This window comes from Lepidochelys kempii, chromosome 27 (assembly GCF_965140265.1).
Source record: "Lepidochelys kempii isolate rLepKem1 chromosome 27, rLepKem1.hap2, whole genome shotgun sequence".
Classification (NCBI taxonomy): Eukaryota; Metazoa; Chordata; order Testudines; family Cheloniidae; genus Lepidochelys; species Lepidochelys kempii.
Window position 1 is genome coordinate 17,490,384 of NC_133282.1, and position 18,992 is coordinate 17,509,375.

At 63.3% G+C, this 18,992-nt stretch overlaps 1 protein-coding gene across 3 annotated transcripts; it reads right to left on the reverse strand.

The window, feature by feature from the left end:
* Positions 1-1,043: 1,043 nt before the first annotated feature.
* On the reverse strand, positions 1,044-17,952 carry HAP1 (huntingtin associated protein 1). 3 transcript variants are annotated; one of them, XM_073325755.1, is made up of 15 exons: positions 17,805-17,952; positions 12,704-12,780; positions 12,311-12,427; positions 11,850-11,950; positions 11,240-11,348; positions 10,851-10,929; positions 10,332-10,462; positions 10,110-10,184; positions 9,752-9,880; positions 9,311-9,381; positions 8,826-9,032; positions 7,911-8,224; positions 5,523-5,741; positions 4,771-4,876; positions 1,044-3,138 (listed from the first exon to the last, which is right to left on the reverse strand). In XM_073325755.1, the coding sequence occupies exons 1-15, from the start codon at positions 17,950-17,952 to the stop codon at positions 2,652-2,654; spliced, it is 2,370 nt and encodes a 789-aa protein (XP_073181856.1). In that variant the 3' UTR covers positions 1,044-2,651. The 3 variants fall into 3 exon arrangements, with proteins under 3 accessions (XP_073181856.1, XP_073181857.1, XP_073181858.1); XM_073325756.1 differs by having other exon boundaries at positions 9,752-9,874; positions 17,805-17,929; XM_073325757.1 differs by lacking the exon at positions 4,771-4,876 and having other exon boundaries at positions 3,000-3,138; positions 17,805-17,929.
* Between the last annotated feature and the right edge of the window lie 1,040 nt (positions 17,953-18,992).

An 18,992-nucleotide genomic window follows, 5' to 3' on the forward strand; every position in this document is an offset into this window, starting at 1 on the left:
GCGCTGCCGTGGGTGTGCACAGCTGCACCGCCTTGGGGCCCGAGCCAGGCTGATGCGAGCTTGGGGGTGGAGGGCAGGCGGGGGTCCAGCCTGGGGCTCCAGGCCCCTCTATGGGCACAGGGGGGCAGCCTGCAAAGGGATGAGCTGGTGCCCTAGGGGCCAGGTGAAGATGGGGTAGGGAAGCTGAGGGGCATCAGAGGTCCCAGCCCCAAGGGGGGCAGGGGTGAGAGCAGCAGCGGGCGGAGCCAATGTGGGGGTGAGGTCTGGTCATGCTGCAGCTCCCTGGCCAGCCTGGGACAGCAAGGCCAGATGTGGGGAGGGAGGGAGGGATGCTTCCCCCCTACCCCGCCCCAGGATAGGGCTCATCCCCACCAGCAGCTGCCCTCTCCTCTGCCCCATCACTTTTCTTGCCCACTAGCCCTGCATGTTCAGGGCTCCCTAGTCAAGGCCTGATGCAGGAGAAGTTCTTCCAAAGAGCAGAATGAGTGGTGAGAAAGCCTGACAATCCCGTGACTCCAGGAGCTGGGGCTGAAGGAAAACAATTGCAAGACTTGTAGTAAAATTGCCAGCACTGGCCCCTGGCCCTAGACAGGGTGGAGGATGCCAGAGCTCAGCTGCTGGGCCAGTCCTGGCCAGCTAATTGCAGGGGGCAGGGGATCATGCTTGCAGGGGTATTTCAATCAATCCCTCCAAGCAGCTCTCAGCCACCCTCAGTGCAGGGGGAGCTGCTTTAGTCCAGTCCCCTGGGGGTGACATGGCAGCACTATCCCTCCCCCGGCAGGTCCCTGCAGCGTTCACCCGGGCTGGTGCCTACACGCCTGGCTCCTGCCCCATGGGGCACCACCTTTGAATGGCTGCAGCCAAACAGCTGACCCCCCCGTGCCCCACCTCACGCCTGCTTCACTGAGCCCATGGGGGCAGCTTCAGAGACCTCCCCACTGCCGGGATCTGGTCATGGGCAGGCCCAGCCGTTGCTTGAGGGGTCAGGTCACACAAGCCCCCGTCCCGCTCAGATGGCACCACGAACACCAGGCCAGAGCCACTTCTGATTACATCACGTTTATTTCACCAGAACGACACAGCTGGGGAGTCGGGGGGGGAAGGGGCACAAACTCCAGGTAGTGCAGAGACTTATCGAAAACAGCAGGACTTGCAGCAGCAGCTGTGCATGGAAGAGCCACACCCCCAGCAGCATGCAGGCCCCGCCCCCTGCTGGGAAGGGGCGGGGCCTTCACACCCTAGCTTAGTTTATTGATACAAGACAAAATAGCTGTTGAAAAATCTCAGTGTTTTAAAAAGACAGGTCGGCCCGGGGCCATGCGCCGCTGGGGTCGAGTACAGCCCAGTTCCAGGGACTCGGGCCAGAATTGCTTCGGCAGGGCTGGGCATTTGCTATTGTACAATATTAACAGTACAGCAGGGCCCATAGGACAGCCCAGAACATCCTGCATTGACCCCGGCCCCTTCAGGACAGCAGATTTCCTCTCCCCCCAGGGCCTAGGCCTCAGGCTGTTGGGAGAGGAGGGCCTGGCCTGTCCATAAGAGTCACTGCCCCCTCTCTGGCTGGAACAATATTGCCTGTTCCTCATCGAGATCCTAAGCCCCCCCCACCCCATTGACAGCCACGGGACCTGGCCTTCCCCACCGCTGCGCTCGGCTAAGAGTGAACGTGGGTGTAGGGGGGAGACCAGGCAGCGGTGGGAGCCACCCACACCACCTACATGTAAACCAGAGACCTGAGCCCCTTCCCTGCCTGCTGTTCCAGGGGCAGACACCCCCCACCCCCAGCTGTGCCCGCCTGCCGCGGCTGAAGACACGTTCAGGGCTCAGGGAGGGAGCTAGAGCCCCTAGGAGCAGGGGTTGTGCCAGCTTCCCTCCCCAGAGCTGCTGCCCCTCGGCCCCCGAGCTTCCAGACCTAGTTTTGTGATCCTGACACGACGCCCCCGGAGCAGCGGAGGCAGAGATGCTGCCATCCTGGGGGGGGAGGGGGTGTGTGTCTGGAAAAGGACAGGACAGTGGATCATTGCAAGATTGACAGGCAGCACAAGCTGCCCCGCAGCCCCCCAGGAGTCCCCCAGCCCCCATGTGCACTCAGTGCTCCCCCAGCCATGCACCTGCTCTGAAGAGACCAGAGCCAACCTCCCAGCCCAAAGCTAAGCTCCAGCTCAGCAGAGTGTCCCTGGCCTCACCCCCTTGGCATGGGGCACACGGGAGACCTGCTGCACCTGGGGGAGGGAGGGACGGGGGGCTTGTCATGGGGCAGCCTGAGCCACCCTGGGGACACGTCCCCTATGCCCAGGTCAGTGGCAGAGAGCCAAGATGCCTATTAAACAGCAGCCACTGATGCACTGGTCGTCACTGCCACTCAGAAAACGGTCACCCCACCCACATCACCTGTGGGGGGCCCCTACCCAGGGGACCCACTAAGTGCCTGGAAATAAGTTAAGAGACAACAGAGCAGATCCCTCTGCAGAGTCCAGCTCCTGCCAGCAGCCAAGACCTGGAGGGATCATCTCCCCCCCACAGCTGGCTCCTGGCTGGAAAGGGCTCTGGGGAGGGGGTGATGGGGAGGCCCACGTTGCTCTGCAGGGGTCATGTCCCAACCAGGAGGCTCACAGGCTCCCCTTAGCAGCAGAGTCCCAAGAACCAGCTCACGGCCGTGTGGTGGTGGCGGCCGGTGTCCCAGCGGGCTGCCTGGCCTCTTCTGCGCCGCGGAAGGAGGCCTCTCCTCTGGCCACCACGTTGTCCAGCCTGAGTCTCTTCAGCTTCTCCACCAGGTTCCAGCTGAAGATGTTGCTCTTATTCTGGGATCCGCTAGGCCCAGGGGCCCCGCTGTCCTCCAGCCCGGCAGCCCTAGGGAAAGGCTGAGCCAAGCCTGAGCTGCCCAGAGACCTTCCCCCCAGGCTGTCCCACTGCTCCCTCAAGGGGGAAAGCCAGGAGGGGGGCTCCGGCGCCCGGAGCGCAGCCAGGGCGTTGCTCGCTCGCACCGAGGCGGAGATGCCGTGCTCCAGCAGCAGAGTGACGAGCCTGAGAGGCGCAGCCAGCGGCCTGGGGCCAGGATCCGGAGCCTGGGGCAGGGGGCCAGCGGCACTCAGCCTCTCAAAGGGTCCACAAGAGGGCACGACTGTATTATAAAGACTGGGGGAGGAGAGGGGAGAAAGCTGGTCAGTACAAGGAGGTGGCAGGCCCACAGGCCCGGCCTGGCCTGGCCTAGGAAAGAGGAGCTCTCACTCTGGGCTGAGCTTCCCCCCCAGTGCCCTGACCTCTGGCATGCCCCCACCCCAAAGCTCTGCTTTGGGCCAAGCTCCGGACTCCTGGGTTCTACTCCTGGCTCTGTCCCTGACTTGCTCTGGGACCTTGAGTCATCTTGAGCCCCCAGGGGCCCTGACTGTCCAGGTGCCACGGGGTCCCTGCCCAGCACAGTGTGAACAGTTTGACCCAGCCAAGCTCCACCCAGTGCCAGCCCATTGCCAGCACTGAAGGGATTTGCCCCCCGTGCAGCCCCAGGAGAGAACTGACGGAGTGACTGGGTCTGTTTGGAGAGTCCCTGGCTCGGCCCTAGGGCAAGGAGCTTCCTCTTTCCAGGCACTGGTCCAGTTAGCTCGTTTACTTAACGAATCCTTTACCATTAACCTGTGGCAGCCAACACCCCCCCTTAGCCAAGTCACACAAGGTGCTGCGAGCCCACAGCAAGTTTAGGACCCCCCTTGCCCAGGGTAGGGCAGCACCTCCCGCCTGGTGCAGCCACGTTAGTCTCTTTAGGCCTAGAGAGAAAAGGGAGGGGGGTTAATGGCACATCCTGTGTCCCAGGCAGCTACTGGTTAGTGGGTTAGTGAGTGCTCCCCAGAGGCAGAGGCTGGACCCAGGCTGCTCCCTCCACGTGCAGAAGGGGCTCGACCTACACACATGGAGCATGGCAGTGCCAGGGCACCGGGCAAGTTGGGAATCTCAGCTCAGGGGGGTCTGGCTCCTGATGTCCAATTGCTCATTCATGTCAGTCAGTGCCAGGTCTCTGCAGAGATCTGACTCCTAAAGCAGCACCTGGGCTGCACAGAAACCCCTTCATCTGATGGGAGGCAACAGGTGCCCGTTCCCTCTTGCTCCAGTGCCGGGCCCAGCTCTGCCGGGCTTGTCAGCCCACCAGGAGCAGCCACCCACTGGTTCATTAGGGAGTGGGGATTCTTAGCAAGAAGCCGGCACGGCAGGGATGCCCGGGTTTGCCAGTTCCCAAGCGCAGCTGGGAATCAAGCCAGGCACGAATCCCCCCCACAGCTGTGGGGGATGCAGTGGGGTACGTAGGGAAGAGCAGCCTGGGCCAGCCTCTGCAGTCCAGCGGTAACCCCACTCACACCTCGCAGCCTGCAGGGGGGCAGACTTGGGGGACGGTGTAGTCCTGACCCAGAGCAGGGGCCAGCTGGCGAGAGCCCCCTCGTCACCTCCCAACAGCTGCTCCCTGCTCTGTAAGCCCCCAGGATCCTGCCAGACAGGCAGCTGGAGGGATCCTTCCTGCAGCACACGCCCCCCGCGCTCAGTGTCTGTGGGGCTGCCGTGCCCGGCTCTGCCAGCGTGATACGGGGACTCTTACGTTCGCACCGAGCCCCTCAGAGCGTCAGGGGCTGCAGAGGCGCCTGCCCCAGGAGTGTCGCTGCCTAGAACCAGGAGCCAGTAAAGCAGCCCGGGGGGCGGGGGGAGAAAAGGAGACAGGTTAGAGGGGATGATTGGCTCACAGGGAGACGATGGGGATGGAGGGCAGGGCCCTGGCCGCCTTACCTGGGCGTCACCATGGTGATCTCCTTGCTGGGGTGCAGGATGCGGCAGGTGGTGATGGTGAAGGTGGATGGAGTCTGGGGGAGGTTGTTAATGGAGGAGCGGAACACTGGCACGGACAGGAGACACGGGGTTAATGTATGGGTGGGGGATGGACAGACCGACCGACCTGGGCACCAGAGACAAAACCCGGGGCCCAGGGCTCTGGCTACAGCACGACACAGGCCCCCAGTGAGTCAGCAGGGAACGGGCGCAGGGAGACCCCGGTGGGCTCTGTAGGGCTCCCGGGGGACCCCAGCCGGGGGCAGATTTGAGGACCAAGGCTGATGTTTCCGCACAGCAGACCAAGGGCCCCTTTGTACACACCAGGCTGAACAAGAGCAGCTCCCTGGGCGGCTGGAGCGCCTCACAGGGACGGTGGCAAGAAAGTCTCTCGGGCCCTGGGCTGCCCAGCAAGAGACTGGAGAGAAAGCCAGACACAGAGCGTCCACACACAGATGACCGAGACAAGATGGACATGCAGACAGACATGGGAAGGAGACACGGCGGCAGGGGTCCTGGGAGCACCTGGATGGGTTGGAGCAAAGGACGCCAGCCTTGTTGCACCCCAGCAGGGGGCATGGAGAGTCCCGCTAGCCAGGCAGGGCCAGGCTGACACCTGCCTGCTGCTGGCTCAGGGTCCCGTCAGGGCAGGCTTAACCCCCCCCCCCCACACACACACACACACACCCACCCACCCCCCGGCCCTGGCTCACCACTGGAGCAGCCGTTGGCTTTGGAAGGCGTGGACGCAGCAAGTGCCGGGAACACACTCAGGTCCACGTCATCCTCCTCAAGGTCATTCAGGTTGTAGACCTCCTCCAGGTCTACGTCCAGCTGCCGGAAGTCTTTGGTGAGCACACCAGGCCGGGGGTCCAGGATCCCGCCCAGGTTGGGCTTTGCCAGCTGCTGCCAGTGGTGGAGAGTCACCGAGCCTGGGGACAGAGACCCCAACCATGCAGATCTCCAGCCCTTCGCTCCGTCCCATGCTGCCAGGGGCCCCAGTGCCCAGAGCTGCTGACGGACATCGCTAGGGCTCTAGCCCGCCAAGCCACCTGCTGCAGCGGGGGAATGTCCCATGTTTGCCATGCAGGGGACCCCAGCAGTGGCGATGCGGCTCTGCCCAGCCCCTGGAGGGCAGCAGCACTCACAGTGCCAAGCATCACCCCAGCTGGCTCCTGGGGCGGGGGGGGCAGACACACTGGTGGGAGAATTGGGTCTTAAAATGGACTCAAATGGTGAGCTCAGCTGGGAGGAGGGAGTGACCGTTCATAAAGGGTCACAATAACCGAATGGCTGAATGGTGATGGGAAAAGGCCGGGGGGGCGGGGCATGGAGACAGACTGGCCTGAGGCCAGACCTCAAGGACTGTTGAAACTGGGCTTGGTAAAAACAAGATGGTGGAACTGGAAATTAAGGACCCAAAATTGGGGTGCTGGGTATTAGGCCTAAGTATGGGACAAATAAGGGGACAGGCTGTTCTCCCCCCCCCGCCCCAAATGCTCTTTGGGGCCTCAAAGACAGACAAGAGAGCAGAGGGTCTCCTGATGCAAGCTTCACCATTATGGCTGCTACATGTCCCCCCCCCACACACACCCCCCCTCTCCAGGGACCCTGGGCCATCTGCATCCTAATGCAGAGACCCCCTGAGCAGACTGGGCAGAGACATCGCCACCTCTCCCGGCTCCAGCTGAATCCTGCACCTCCTGGGATGAAACGGGGTTGGACTTTCACAGCAGCCACAAGGAAAGCTCCAGCTCCTGGCTGCTGCCTTCCTCCCTCGCGGGACAGGCATTAACCAGCGAGACCCTGCCACACTAGGGGGGTTTCCTGCTAGAACTCCCCAGCTAAAGGGAGAGAACAAAACGTGTTCCACTGAACACCTCACTGACCCCTTCCACGTCAGAGGCTTTAACCGGTTTGTCTTCTCCTGTAGTAGGAGGATTTTTAGGTTTGTATTTTGTATACTTTAGAATGAAGGATAAAGAAGAATGTAGCATGTATTCAATGTATTGATGTAAGAGTTGACCATATCCTGCCAGCCCCCCTTTCTGAAAGCAGGAAGAAATGGCCTAATGGGCCATTGGTAGAGATGCATCAGCCAGAATCGGTCTCTGAGCTGATTTTGAGGCAGTAACAGACCTTTTAGGGTCACCACTTTGTTGTAGGTTTAGCATTTTGAAATAAGTAAAAGAATGCAGTGATTGTTTTCTCTTGCATTGCAATTTGATGTTCCTGTTCAAATGTTCTGTGTAAATCTATTCTGTTGTGTGAGAGAGTGAGGAATGTGTGTGTTAGAAGATAAGTGTGAAGGCCATCATTGGACCAGATGTTCTAGGGAGGAACGGAGGACAAGCGTAAGGGTGCCAGGAGATTGCAACACACCCCTATTGAAATGTCAGATGGCAGCAAATTAATGACTCTAAAAATAAAACAGGCACCTATCAATGGGGACAAAAGATCTGTAATCAAAACCAGCATAGGATAACTCCCTAAAAAACTTGAAAAATAAAAATTAAAAAAACCAAACCAAGTACTCTTCAAACAATTACAGCATAATGATGCAAAACTCATTAGTCCCAATTTAAAAAAAATAAAAAAAAAAAAATCACTAAAAAAACACGAGGTGCCTTGCCATAAAACTTTGGGTTTGTCCTGCCACTTCCCCAAAGCATTTTGTCGCGACCAACAGAACCCAGCTCCTCCCTACCTGTGATCAACCGAGCTGGCCACTAGATGGATCCAAACTGGTAACTATAACATCGACATGTGGGTGTGTGAATTGTTGTTTTCCCAATAAATGTGGCATATTGCCTTTTCCCCAAAAGAGATCCCGTGTGCGTCGCAGGCTGCGGACTCCGGATGCCCAGCCCTGGACCTCATTCATGGCTGTTTAACGCTGTCCAGTGACGGACTAACTGGGCCAACGGTGTTGCATAAGCCAATTTCAGTTAATACAACACTTAACTCCCAAGGCTGACGCAGGCGGCTCCTCCAAGCGGCTCCCCTTGGGCCTGAGCCCAAACCTGGCCTGTTCCTCACCTCCTGCCCTGGGGCCACACTCTGTGCGAGATGCCCCAGGCCTGCTTGTTCCCCTCACTCACCTTCCAGGGGCTTGACGATCTGCAGCTTGTCCGGCAGGTAGGAGAGGGAGCCGAGGGAGAAGCCGGAGGCCCCGGTGTGCTCCGAGCTGCCAGAGTAATTGGTGCTGGTGGACAGGATGCTGTCGTTGGGCGTGAGGAACCCACTGGAGCTCTCCACGTCCCTGGCCAGTTGGTTCAGCTTCTGCTCGCGCTCCGTCTCGAAGAAGGAGCGCTCCGAGGCATGGCTCTCCTGGCGGGCGGACAGACGCTGCAGCGCGGCCTCCAGGTCGTGCCTGCCCGGGGTGCCCGGAGTGCCTCGCAGCTTCTCCTCGCCTCTGCCACGGGGAAGCAGGAGATAGAGTTAGGACGGCCCTGGAAGCTCAGCCCTGCAGCTGGGTGTGCCCTGAGGAGGGTCACACCATGCCTCCTGAGCACCACCCCGGAGCAAGGGGCACTGTGCCAGGGCTGTGCCCCACAGAGGTGAGAAGCTGGCTCAGAGGACTAGGGCACAGTCATCTATGGGATAGACCCTTCATCTCCATTAGCCCCTTGCTGGGTTGGGTCCTGGCACCATAGCCAAGGGGGCCACCTGCACTGATCTCACACACCAGCTACATCCCACCGGGCCATGGCTGGCCCCACCCATGTTCCCAGCCACGCTGCTCCAATCCCCCGTCGGGGGTCCTGCTCTGGACCTCACACACCAGTATGATCATCATCAAGGAGACCCTACATAAACCTCCCCAGGAGAGCATCTCTCTGCAGAGTCCAGCGGAGATCAGGTATGGGCTGAGTGTGGCTGTTTGCAGCCCCCCGGTGTCCCTCCCCAGCACAGATCTTTTGGGAGGGGGAAGGGTGGAAGCCCCGACTGACCGTACCCCACTAATGCATGGCACCCGCCTTCCCAGCCACCGAGTGTGGGGTAGGGGCACTTACAGGGCGCTCTCCAGGCTCTCCAGTGCCAGGCTGGCGCTGTCTGACCCGTAGTAGCTGGTGCGGGGCGTGCTGACCCGGCTGCACCCTGCCGAGGGGAGGGCCGAGGACGGCTTGGAGCCGGGCAGGTTCTGGGGTGACTCCGCACGCGACTTGGCTTTGACTGCCTGGTTCACGACCTTCACCGTCTCGAAGACCCGCTTGTAGCTCCTGGGCGGGGACAGCACCCGTCAGCGGGCTCCCCTCCCCCGGGGGCCCGCCTGCCCGGCCACCCCTCCCCCAGACAGCATCATTGGGGGGTTGGCCACCCCAGCCCTCATCTGCACCCAGGGGACACCCCCTCAACCCCCATCCATTATATGGGTCCACTCAGGGCCCCCACCCCCGGACACAGCAGGCTCGCTGGGTCCCATGAGTTGTAGCTAAGACCGCGCCCTGGCGGCCAGCCGGCTCCCCTGCCCCAGCCCCACAGCAAGGGGGAGACTCACTTGTACTCTGAGGAGGGTGAGCTGTCAGCTCCTTTCCTCATGATCCCTTTGATCTCCGCGGCCAGCGAGTCCTGCAGGCAGAAAGCACGTGGTGTCTCAGTGGGGCCAGCGAGGGGAAACACCAGCAGCCTGGAGCCAGGCACCCCATGGGCACCAGTGCCCAGAGCTCAGCACAGACGCACTCAACATGCCACAGCTCACGCATCCCTCCCTCTCCCTGCAAGGCAGGGCCATGCCGGCTTCCCCCGGGGCTGGTGCAATGGGCCCAGGCAGCCCATTCACGAACGTGGCACGATGCCCAGCTCGCCCTGGGTGGCAGCACCCAGGAGCGCAGCTCCAACACGCCCAGCACCGCCGGACCCACGCATGGGGACAGTGGCAGTGCCCAGGAAGGGAGCCTCCCCCCCGCGCCGCAGCCGGGTGCTCCGGGGCCGTACTCACCACGGGCAGCAGGCTGTACCGGCTGAGGGTGCTGTTGGGGAGGTTCCGGGTGCGCAGGGTTTTGATCTCCTCCTGGGCCTCGTGCAGCATGCCCTCGCACTCGGCGTATTTCTCCTGCAGGTCCTGCAGCTACCCGGGCACAGGACGGGGGTCAGGGCAGGGCACGGGGAGCCGGGCCTGGCACCCCACTGCCCTCAGCATGGCAGCTGCACCCACGTCCCATGCTCTGCACTCCCTGAGGGCGGCGCGGCAGAGAGCGAGTCTGGGCCCGTGGGTGCCAGGGATCAGGCCGGTGGATGGAGCAGCAGCGGCTGAGCGCCGGGGGCCCAGCACCCCCCCCCGCCCCCCAGGGGCTCACCTCAGTGCGCAGCTTCTGCTGAGCCTCCTTCGTCGTGGCCAGATGCTGCTGCAGCTCTTCCACCTCCACGCCGTACTGGGGAGACACGGCGGGTCAGAGCTGCAGTCGCCCCCTCCCTCGGCGCCAACCCACCTCCCCGGCTGCTCCAGCTGGGCTGCCCCCCTCCAGGGAGAGGCCTGGCCGCCAGCCAGACGCAGGGCGCTCCCCGGGCCCAGCACTCACCATGCGGCACTTCTGCTGCAGGTCCACGATCTGGGCCAGGAGCTGGCTGATCTCCTCCTGCTGCCGGGCCGTGTCCTCAGTCTTGCGGGCCAGCTCCTCGGAGAGAGAAACCACCTGCCGGCTGGCTTCAGCTGGGGGAAGGGGCAGGAGGTTAGCCCCACGCAGGGAGCCAGGCCTGGGGGGGGGGCGCCCACCCAGCCCAGCCGTGCCCCATGGAGACCTGGGTCCCGTGCCCCATGGAGACCTGGGTCCCGTGCCCCATGGAGACCTGGGTCCCGTGCCCCATGGAGACCTGGGTCCCGTGCCCCATGGAGACCTGGGTCCCGTGCCCCATGGAGACCTGGGTCCCGTGCCTGGCGCCCACAGTCTCCGGTGTCTGAACTGGGGAGAGCTCACTGCCGTGCGGGGACTGGCACCCAAAGGGAGGCCACTGCAGCCCCCTCCCCACAGAGCCCCCTGCCCCCCCACAGGCCAGGCCCAGGCAGGGCCCGGGAGGGGAGGAGCCCAGAGCCGACGTACAGAACTGTTCCACGCAGTCCAGCATCAGCTGCTGCTCCTGGTCCTCGTACTGGAAGGTTTCCGAGGCGATGCTGGTGGCCTGGGAAAGAGAGAAGGAGCATTAGCCACGGGGTGACCAGACCCCCCACCCGCACCCCCACGACGGCTCCACAACATGGCCCGACTCTGCAGGGCTTTCGATCAGGAACAGCCCCCTGCTCGCCCCCAGCACCAGGGCAGGAGCAAAGGGGCCCCCAGCGGCCAGCCAGGGAGAGCGGCTGGGACAGAGAGATCCCTCAGGCCAAGAATCCCCCCCCTCCAGCCAGGTCACTGGCTGCCTGGCACAGAGCAGGCTGCCCCCCCCCCCGCCAGCCCAGCCTGGCACAGAGCGGGCTGCCCCCAGCTCTCACCTCCAAGCGCAGCTTCTGGTTCTCCTCCTCCAGGCCCCTGAGTTTCTGCTGCAGGGTGTCGTACTGGACGCACTGCTGCAGGGACAGCGAGGACTCGTTCCGTCGCAGCCTGTGGGGCAGAGGGGCCGTGAGAGCCGCAGCCCAGGCACCCGGCACCCTCTGCCACTGGGGCAGGGAGCAGCCGCCCAGCCCCTCCCAAGCATCACCGGTGGGCAGGGCGGCAGCCCGTACCCCTCCAAAACTCCCGCCCCTGGGAGGATGCAGCTTTCCCTGGGCCTCCTAGAGAGAGGGGCCCATAAACCCCCAGCACCACCCGGAGACGGGCCAGGCCCCATCCACCAGGCAGGAGGAAAAGGGACCCAAGGCCCTTCCTGCACTCACCTCAGGGGAGAAGGGGGCAGAGCCACCCTGGTCCCAGGAGCTGCCCCTCAGAGAGCAGGTCCCAGCTGAGGGCAGCTCCAGGACCGGAGGCTTTAACGCTCAGTCACCAAATCTGGGGGCCCAGCTCCGGCCCGGGCAGGACGTGGCTCTGTGGAGCAAGCGAGGCCCGAGCCAGCCGAGGGCAGAGTCTCCCCCCAGCGATGGGAGCAGAGCCCCCCGGGTCACTCACGGCGTGGCAGTGGCTGTGGCCGGCTCACTGTCTTCCACGGTGTTGGTGTAGAGATGGAGCAGGTCATCCCGCATGGAGACTTCGTGCCGCAGCTGGGCAATCTGGGGGGGACAAGAGGGGAAACTGGGCACAACCGGGGGTGAGGCAGGCTGGGCAGGGTCCCCAGAGGGCTCCCACTCATGTGGGGGAAGCAGCTGGGCCAGGTCTCCAGCCTGACTTCAGCCCAGGGTGCTACCAATACATGGGGGAGTTTAGAGGGGCTCAGTGCAAGGGCCCCCCCATCACAGACAGTTGCCCCCTCACTGTGGGCACTGCAGATGGGATGGGCCCGAGGGACCGAGCGCCTCTTGCCCATGTGGGGGCAGGGCTGGGACAGGCTCGCAGGGGGAGCTGGCTCAAAGGCCAGTACGTAGAGCCATGGGGGCCCGGCTTCCCACCCGAGCCCATGGGGGGGCCTTTACCTCCTCCTTGGCCAGCTCCAGCTGGTCCTCCAGGAGCTCATTGCGCTCCGTCAGGCTCCGGTTCTGCTTCAGCAGGGACTGCCCGATCCGGGCTGCGAGCTCCAGGTCCCGTTCCTTCTGCGGGGGGGAGACAGGCTGCTGTCAACTGGGGCAGGCACCCCCGCCCACCCCAGACTGGCCCCTCGCCCCCTTACACACTTCCTCCCTCCCCACCCAGATTTGACCAGTCGCCAGCCCACCTTCCCAGAACTGCTGCCCCATGCCCAGGGCCCTCTTATCCCAAGCCAGGAGCCTCTTGTGGCATTTCTGACACAGCATGGCACTGTGAGTTTGCCACCACCTCTGGGGAGGAGCAGAGACCTCAGGCAAGGAGGGGGAAGCAGCTCCACCTACCTCCTCCAGCAGGTTGGTCACCGCGTCAAGATCATGGTAGGTCTTTGTGATCCTGCCGACCCGCTCAGAACAGAGGACTGCAAGAGCAAGAAAGAAAGATTTTTAGATGGGGTAAGATCCAAGTTACCCGGGAAAGAATTTTCTGTAGTATCTGGCTGATGAATCTTGCCCATATGCTCAGGGTTTAGCTGATCGCCATATTTGGGGTCGGGAAGGAATTTTCCTCCAGGGCAGATTGGAAGGCCCTGGAGGTTTTTCGCCTTCCTCTGTAGCATGGGGCACGGGTCACTTGCTGGAGGATTCTCTGCTCCTTGAGGTCTTCAAACTACAATTTGAGGACTTCAATAGCACAGATATAGGTGTGAGGTCTTTTTTAGGAGTGGTGGGTGAAATTCTGTGGCCTGCATTGTGCAGGAGGTCAGACTAGATTATCATAATGGTCCCTTCTGACCTAAATATCTATGAATCTATAAAGAGGGTTGGTTCCCTGCCCTGTCACATCAGCTCCACCAGCCCTCTTCATCCAAGGACTGCCGAGCCTCCTAGCTCCCCTGGTGGGCGGCTTCACCTGCCACTGAAATGCAGCCACCTCTGGGGTCAAGCCATCAGCTGCCCCGCCGCTGCAGACTACAGCTGTAGGACAGGATGTGCAGGAGCAGGAGTGCCCAGAGAGGCAGGAAGTTGATCCCTGGGGTGCATGCTGGAACAAGGAAAGGGAAGCCAGTGCTCGCCTACAGCACTCTAGAAGCAAGGGGCATTCAGTGGAGCTGACAGGGAGGAAGGGTGGTGCAGTAGTTAGAGCACTGATTGGGGGACCTGCTCTGCCACAGAGTCCTGTGACACCTTGGTCCAGACACTTAACCTCTCTGTGCCTCAGTTCCCCATCTGTCCAATGGAGAGAACGGCCCGGTGCCCTGCCTGCCAGGGCAGGGGCTGCGAGGATAAATGCAATGAAGATTGCGCTGTGCTCAGACACCATGGGAACGGGGCCCAGACAAGTGCCTTAGACAGAGAGCACATTTGTAACTGAAGAGAGGGAGCGCGTTATTTGTGCAACGCACTGTTTGTCTGTGGAACTCACTGCTACAAGGCAGCATCAAGGCCAAGAGCTTGGCAGGGAATACACTTTAGACGTGGCTACTGGGAACCACCGTGTCAGGTTCAGACATAGATCCTTGTACAAAGATCTAACCCCTCACACCCTGGGGCCGCTGACTCCGGGGGGCAAGGAGATGGGTCCCCGACAGGCAGGTAGTGAGCAGAGGGGTCATGGCAGGAGCCACCTGCCAAGGCCTCAGCAAAGCCCAAAGTTAAACAGAACCTCCCAGCCCACCCTTAATGTTCTCCCCCCACACACACTTCACTGGTGACCACACAATCCAGATACTGCACTCAGCCCCTTCCCCATCAGCCACGCTGACCCCCAGCCCCGTGCCTCTGCGGGACACCGCTCCGACTGAGCTCCGTGGGGACGGAGGGAATGGAAAAATCCAGGCCGTGGAGACAGGATTGGAAGCGAGATCCCAGCACAGGGCCAAGCTGGAAACTGCTCGGCTCCACCAGCCAGGCTCGCCAGGCCACGTCACTTCCAATCTCCCACCTCCCCCAGGAGATCAGTTGCCCGTGTTTCCCCCCAGAGCTGTGGGCAGGGGCAGCCAGGAGACTTCACCCGGGTTCCAACCTGGCTCAGCTCACTAGTGCAATGAGCTTTGGCAGGTCCCAGCCCAGCTCCTGCAGGGTTAAGTTCAACTCCGTTGCCCGTCTCCGCTCAGGACAAGTGGGACGGGTGCAATGGACACAGACGGCCAGTTCCCAGCCCACAGCCCAGCTCCCCCACCCCAGAGGGCCCCTGCAGCTGGAGAGGGATGCTCGTGGGTCTGTGCCAGCCCCATGGGCTGTCACCCGGCCTGCTCTGCCAGACAAGCCGGGAACACCAGGCAGGACTATGCGTCCAGCTGCTCACAAGGCTCCCACTGCCTGGCCTCCAGAGGGTCTCAGCTCTTGAGGGAGCACCAGGCTCACAGAGGGGCTGGAGCAGAGGCCAAAGGGTAACTGAGGCAGGGAGCAGGCTCCATAGCCTCCCCTCAGCCACATGGGGCACAGACCGTTCCCCAGCAAGCGCCTCCCCGTTCTGTTCCAGCGTCAGCCGTGGTGGGGGTCTCCCAGCCCTCGCAAGGAGTTCGGGAGGCTCCACTCCCTGGAGGCTGGGTCAGGATTGGCCCTGCTCTGCACATGGAGAAACTGAGGCACCGAACAGGGAACTGGACTTGCCCAAGGGAACACAGAGTCAGTGGCCAGGAGTTGAACCCAGGAGTCCTGGCTCCCAGTCCCCAGCTCTCCCCACCCCCACTACCCAGAGACCCACCTCTCCCTATCCTGCTGCACCACAGAACGGCCCACTCCCACAGGCAGGCAGACCGACCGACCCCTGGCATAACCCCCCATGAGACACCCCCTCGGCTACACCCTGCTGGGTCTCCGCACGAGCCAGCCAGGGCCGATCTGCCCCTTTCTGGCACCTGCTGCACTGAGCCCCCTGCCCAGCTCCCCTCCTGCGTGGGGCGACCCCCCACGCCGCTGCAGAGCAGAGAGGTGCCAGCCAAGCACCAGCCCTGCAAGCTGCCACGGGCCCAGGCAGACGTGGGCAGGTTGCCTAAGCAACAGCCAGCTGCCTGCCGTGCGGACACTAAGCGGCACCAGCGTGTCCTCAGGCCCTTCCTAAGCAGCAGCAGGGAGGCTGGACACAGCTGAGCGCAGGGGAGAGACGCCCCAGGGAGGAAGGGAAGCAGAAGGGGCCTGCACCTTGGCGGTGGGGCCGGGGCTCTGACTTTACTGACCGCGCCAGGAAAACCTGCCAGGGCGCACTTTGGGCTCCTACCTCAGGGACAAGCTAGAGAAACAGCAGGAGGAGCTCCACCAAGGGGCGTGGGGTCTAGGGGTTACAGGAGGGGCACCGAGAGCCAGGACGCCTGGGTTCCATTTGCAACGTTATCACTGACTTGCCAAGCAGGCACTGGGCACAAAGCATCCCAGCTGTGTGCCTCAGTTTCCCCACCTGAGGAGCAGGGACTCTCTGCCTGGGAGGAGTGAGAGGATCAGCAAGCTATCTCCCCACCCAGAGCACTAAGCCTGGCTGACACGGGGCCCAGGGTGCCTGTAAAGTGGGTTAGCAGGAGAAGCTCAGAGATCCCACAAATCTCATTACGTTGCCCCGGTCAGCGGTGACGTATTGGCGATGCATTGCCATGGCGATGCCCAGCCCCGCCAGGCCTGGGAACAGTCTGTCCCGTTCTGCCCAGCTGCTGTCTTGTCAACAACCCGGCTAATCCCGCCCCGGCGCCCCCGGCACTCCCACCCCCTCGGGCGCCACACCCTGCTCCCGACACCCAGCCCGCGTGCGGGCTGGCACGTCCGCATGGCGGGCGGGGGCAGGATCCGAGAGGTCGGCCCCCTCCCCCAGCAGGCCCTCGGTCTCCGCAGGGGACCTCCCCAGCACCTCATCAGGCTGCCGGACCATAATTGGAAATAATTAGAGCGTGAGCTTCGTTAAGGCGTGAGTGAGTGACGGGCGCCAGGCGGCTGCTGGGGTCTGCAGGCCGCGCGGCGAGATACAGACCCCGCCCCCCCGTTAGACCGGGAACGGGCCAGGCATAGGGTGGGTGCCTGCCCCAGCAGTGGGGGCCCCACAGAACCCAGCCCCGGGGGTAGATTCGCTTGGCAGCCATTGTTTGGGGAGAGAAAACCGTCAGGCTTGGGGATGCAGAGAGACGGACACTGAGCCCCATCCCCTGGCTGTGCCCTGCCCCCCGCCCTCCCCAACCCCGCACTGCTCCTCCAGCTCTCAGCCAGCCCCCACCCCCAAGGAGCCCCTGGCCCTGCGCTTTTGGGGGAAAGAATCTTCCCTCTCGGGGTCACTGGGACGCCACCAAAGCCCCCCAGCCAGGGGTCTAGGGCGCCAGCTCAGAGCTCTGTATTCGCCGCACCATCCTGACAGCACATTGGGCCTCTGGCCCCCAGAGCCCCTCAGCACCCCTGGGCCTTCCAGCCGCAGGCCCCGTCTCCCCTCAACGGGCACCCTGCAGTGAGCCAGAGGGGGGACCAGGGCCGCGACTGGGCCCCATGTGACGCCAGCCTCCCTGCCGGGTGGCTGGAATGGGAACGTGGGTGCCTCCCTCATCCCCCCAACATTTCCATCTGGCTGCCAATGCCAGCCCCGGGAAGGGGCCCCCAGCTCTGCTGAGGGGGTCCAGGAAAACCTTCTGCAGGAGGGGAGCCCGCAGCCCCTGCTACTCTCTAGCACAAGTCGGTGCCACACACCCCTCGCCCCAGACAACCCGGCGCCCACCCCTGACTGCCGCCAGCAGCCCTGGACAGACGCAGGGGGCAATGCCGCCAGCCCAAACCCTTGGGGAACCGGCAGCCAGGCCGTGCAGACCCCGTTTGCCGCCCTCCCCTACCAGAAGGTAAGGCCACAACCGAACTCGAGCGGGCTCCTGCCCCTGCCTGGGGAGGGCAGACCCCCAGGGCAGTCAAGGGGCTCTGAGACCCACCCCACGTCTGCAGCACCCGCTCTGCAACAGACTGCTCCGGGCCAGGAAGCCGCCCCCCGAGGGGAGAGCGACAGGGGCACCCTGCCCTGAGGGGCTCCGGCACGGCACAGCGGAGCCACCGGGCCCTTCCCCCCGGGCGGGGGCTGGAAGCCAACCGCGGCAGGGCCGGCTCAGGGGGCAGCTAGCTCGGCAGCGGGCAGCCACCCCACGAACACACAATACCTGTGGGGCCCGGCGCTCCAGGGCCACCGCAAACCCACGGCGGGCGAAAACCAGGCACCAGACAAGCCAGCCCCGCAGCACGACCGCGAGCCTGCCCCAGCGCCAATGCCCAGGCGGGTCCCGCCGTGCCAGAGGAGCGGCCACCCCAGCTGGGGCAGAACACATGGCACAGCCCCAGGGAGGGGGCCTGGGGGATTTAACTTTAGCCGTGTGTGTGTCGGGGGGGGGGGGTTAATATACAGTAGGACTCAGTTAAAGGTCAGTTTCCCAGAGCACACAGGGTCAATGCACCCCCCACACCCCGGCTCACCCCTCGCCCCAGCGCTCACCTTCCTCCAGCTCGTTAGCGATCAGATCCGGGGGGCCGGCCAGAGCTACGCTCCCGCGCACCTCCTCGTAGGCTGCGGGGCTGCTCCAGAACTCCATGGCCCGGGGCCCACAGAGCCCCCCCACCTCGCACAGCTCGGGGGGAAACATGCAGCCAAGCCCCAGCTCCCGGAGCAAAGGGAAGATGCGGCTCGGGGGGGGGGGGGTGTCCAGCCAGCCCAGCTCCCTCCCCTGGTGATGGGGCCCCACCGCTGCAACCCCTATTTATAGGGTCTCCCTTGTCTCTGCACCTGGCTGGGCACATCCCATTCAAGCAGGCGGGGGGGGGCAGAGGAGAGTGGCACAGACTAGACCATCTCCTTGGAAAGCGAGGGTGCCCTGTTTCGAGAGGCGCAGGCCATGCTGGGGATAAAGGGCTCCTGGGGGCAGGGGGCAGTGCTGGGGTTAAGCCTGCATCTGTGGGAGTGGCTCTGGGGGGTCAGTAAGAGCTCCCCCCCCTTCCCTGCAGAATGGATCGGCTCTGACAGAAGCCCGTCGCTCTGCAGCTGCATCCTTCTGCAGGGGCACCTGGCTCAGAGCCGCCCCCTGCAGCGGGCAAGGCTGGGGCTGGCCCCACACCCTCCTGCAGACGGAGAAGCCCCTGCTGCAGAGCCAGCCCCCGGAGGCCAGTGCCGGGAGCCGGGCCGAGGGGACAGGGGCTGCCCCCCCAGGCCAGGGTGCGAACGGTCCCCAGCCGGGAGGGCTCCGCAGATGGAGGGATCGGCCGGAGCTGTTTGAAAATCTGACCCTGACCTGACCCCTCTCCTGGCTCATAGGAGGGACCGGGGGCTCTGTGGCGGAGGGGGGTCCTGCTCCCTGGATCGTTCCCCAGTGCTCAGGGGTGTCTAATCAATAGTATTCTCTGCGCCCAGACCCCAGGGGAGAGGAGGGGGAATCCCGGGCCGGACCCTGCAGGTGGATCCCTGTGCAGGTGCGGGGCCCCAAGCCGTTGGTTTGGCGCGACAAAGGCAAAATCTGATGGCTGGTGTCTGAAGGAGGGAATGTGGCCCTGTGGGACAGACAGTCCTGCTGCCCCTCGCCCCCTCGCCACCTGGGGCTGCATGACAGGAGCCCCCCCCTCCCTGCCTCAAGCGCAGCTAATGAACTGGGGCGCTCGGGGCTGATTCACAGCCCCCCTGCCGCGTTGGCTG

What these genes read in the sequence shown, in the direction of transcription:
- HAP1 (XM_073325755.1), bottom strand. Translation starts at nt 17,952, where the DNA reads ATGTTTCCCCCCGAGCTGTGCGAGGTGGGGGGGCTCTGTGGGCCCCGG. An exon ending in TGGAGCTGGCCAAGGAGGAG is followed by an intron (nt 11,951 to 12,310) that starts GTAAAGGCCCCC and finishes TGTCCCCCCCAG; the next exon opens with ATTGCCCAGCTGCGGCACGA. An exon ending in GATCGTCAAGCCCCTGGAAG is followed by an intron (nt 5,742 to 7,910) that starts GTGAGTGAGGGG and finishes CTCTGTCCCCAG; the next exon opens with GCTCGGTGACTCTCCACCAC.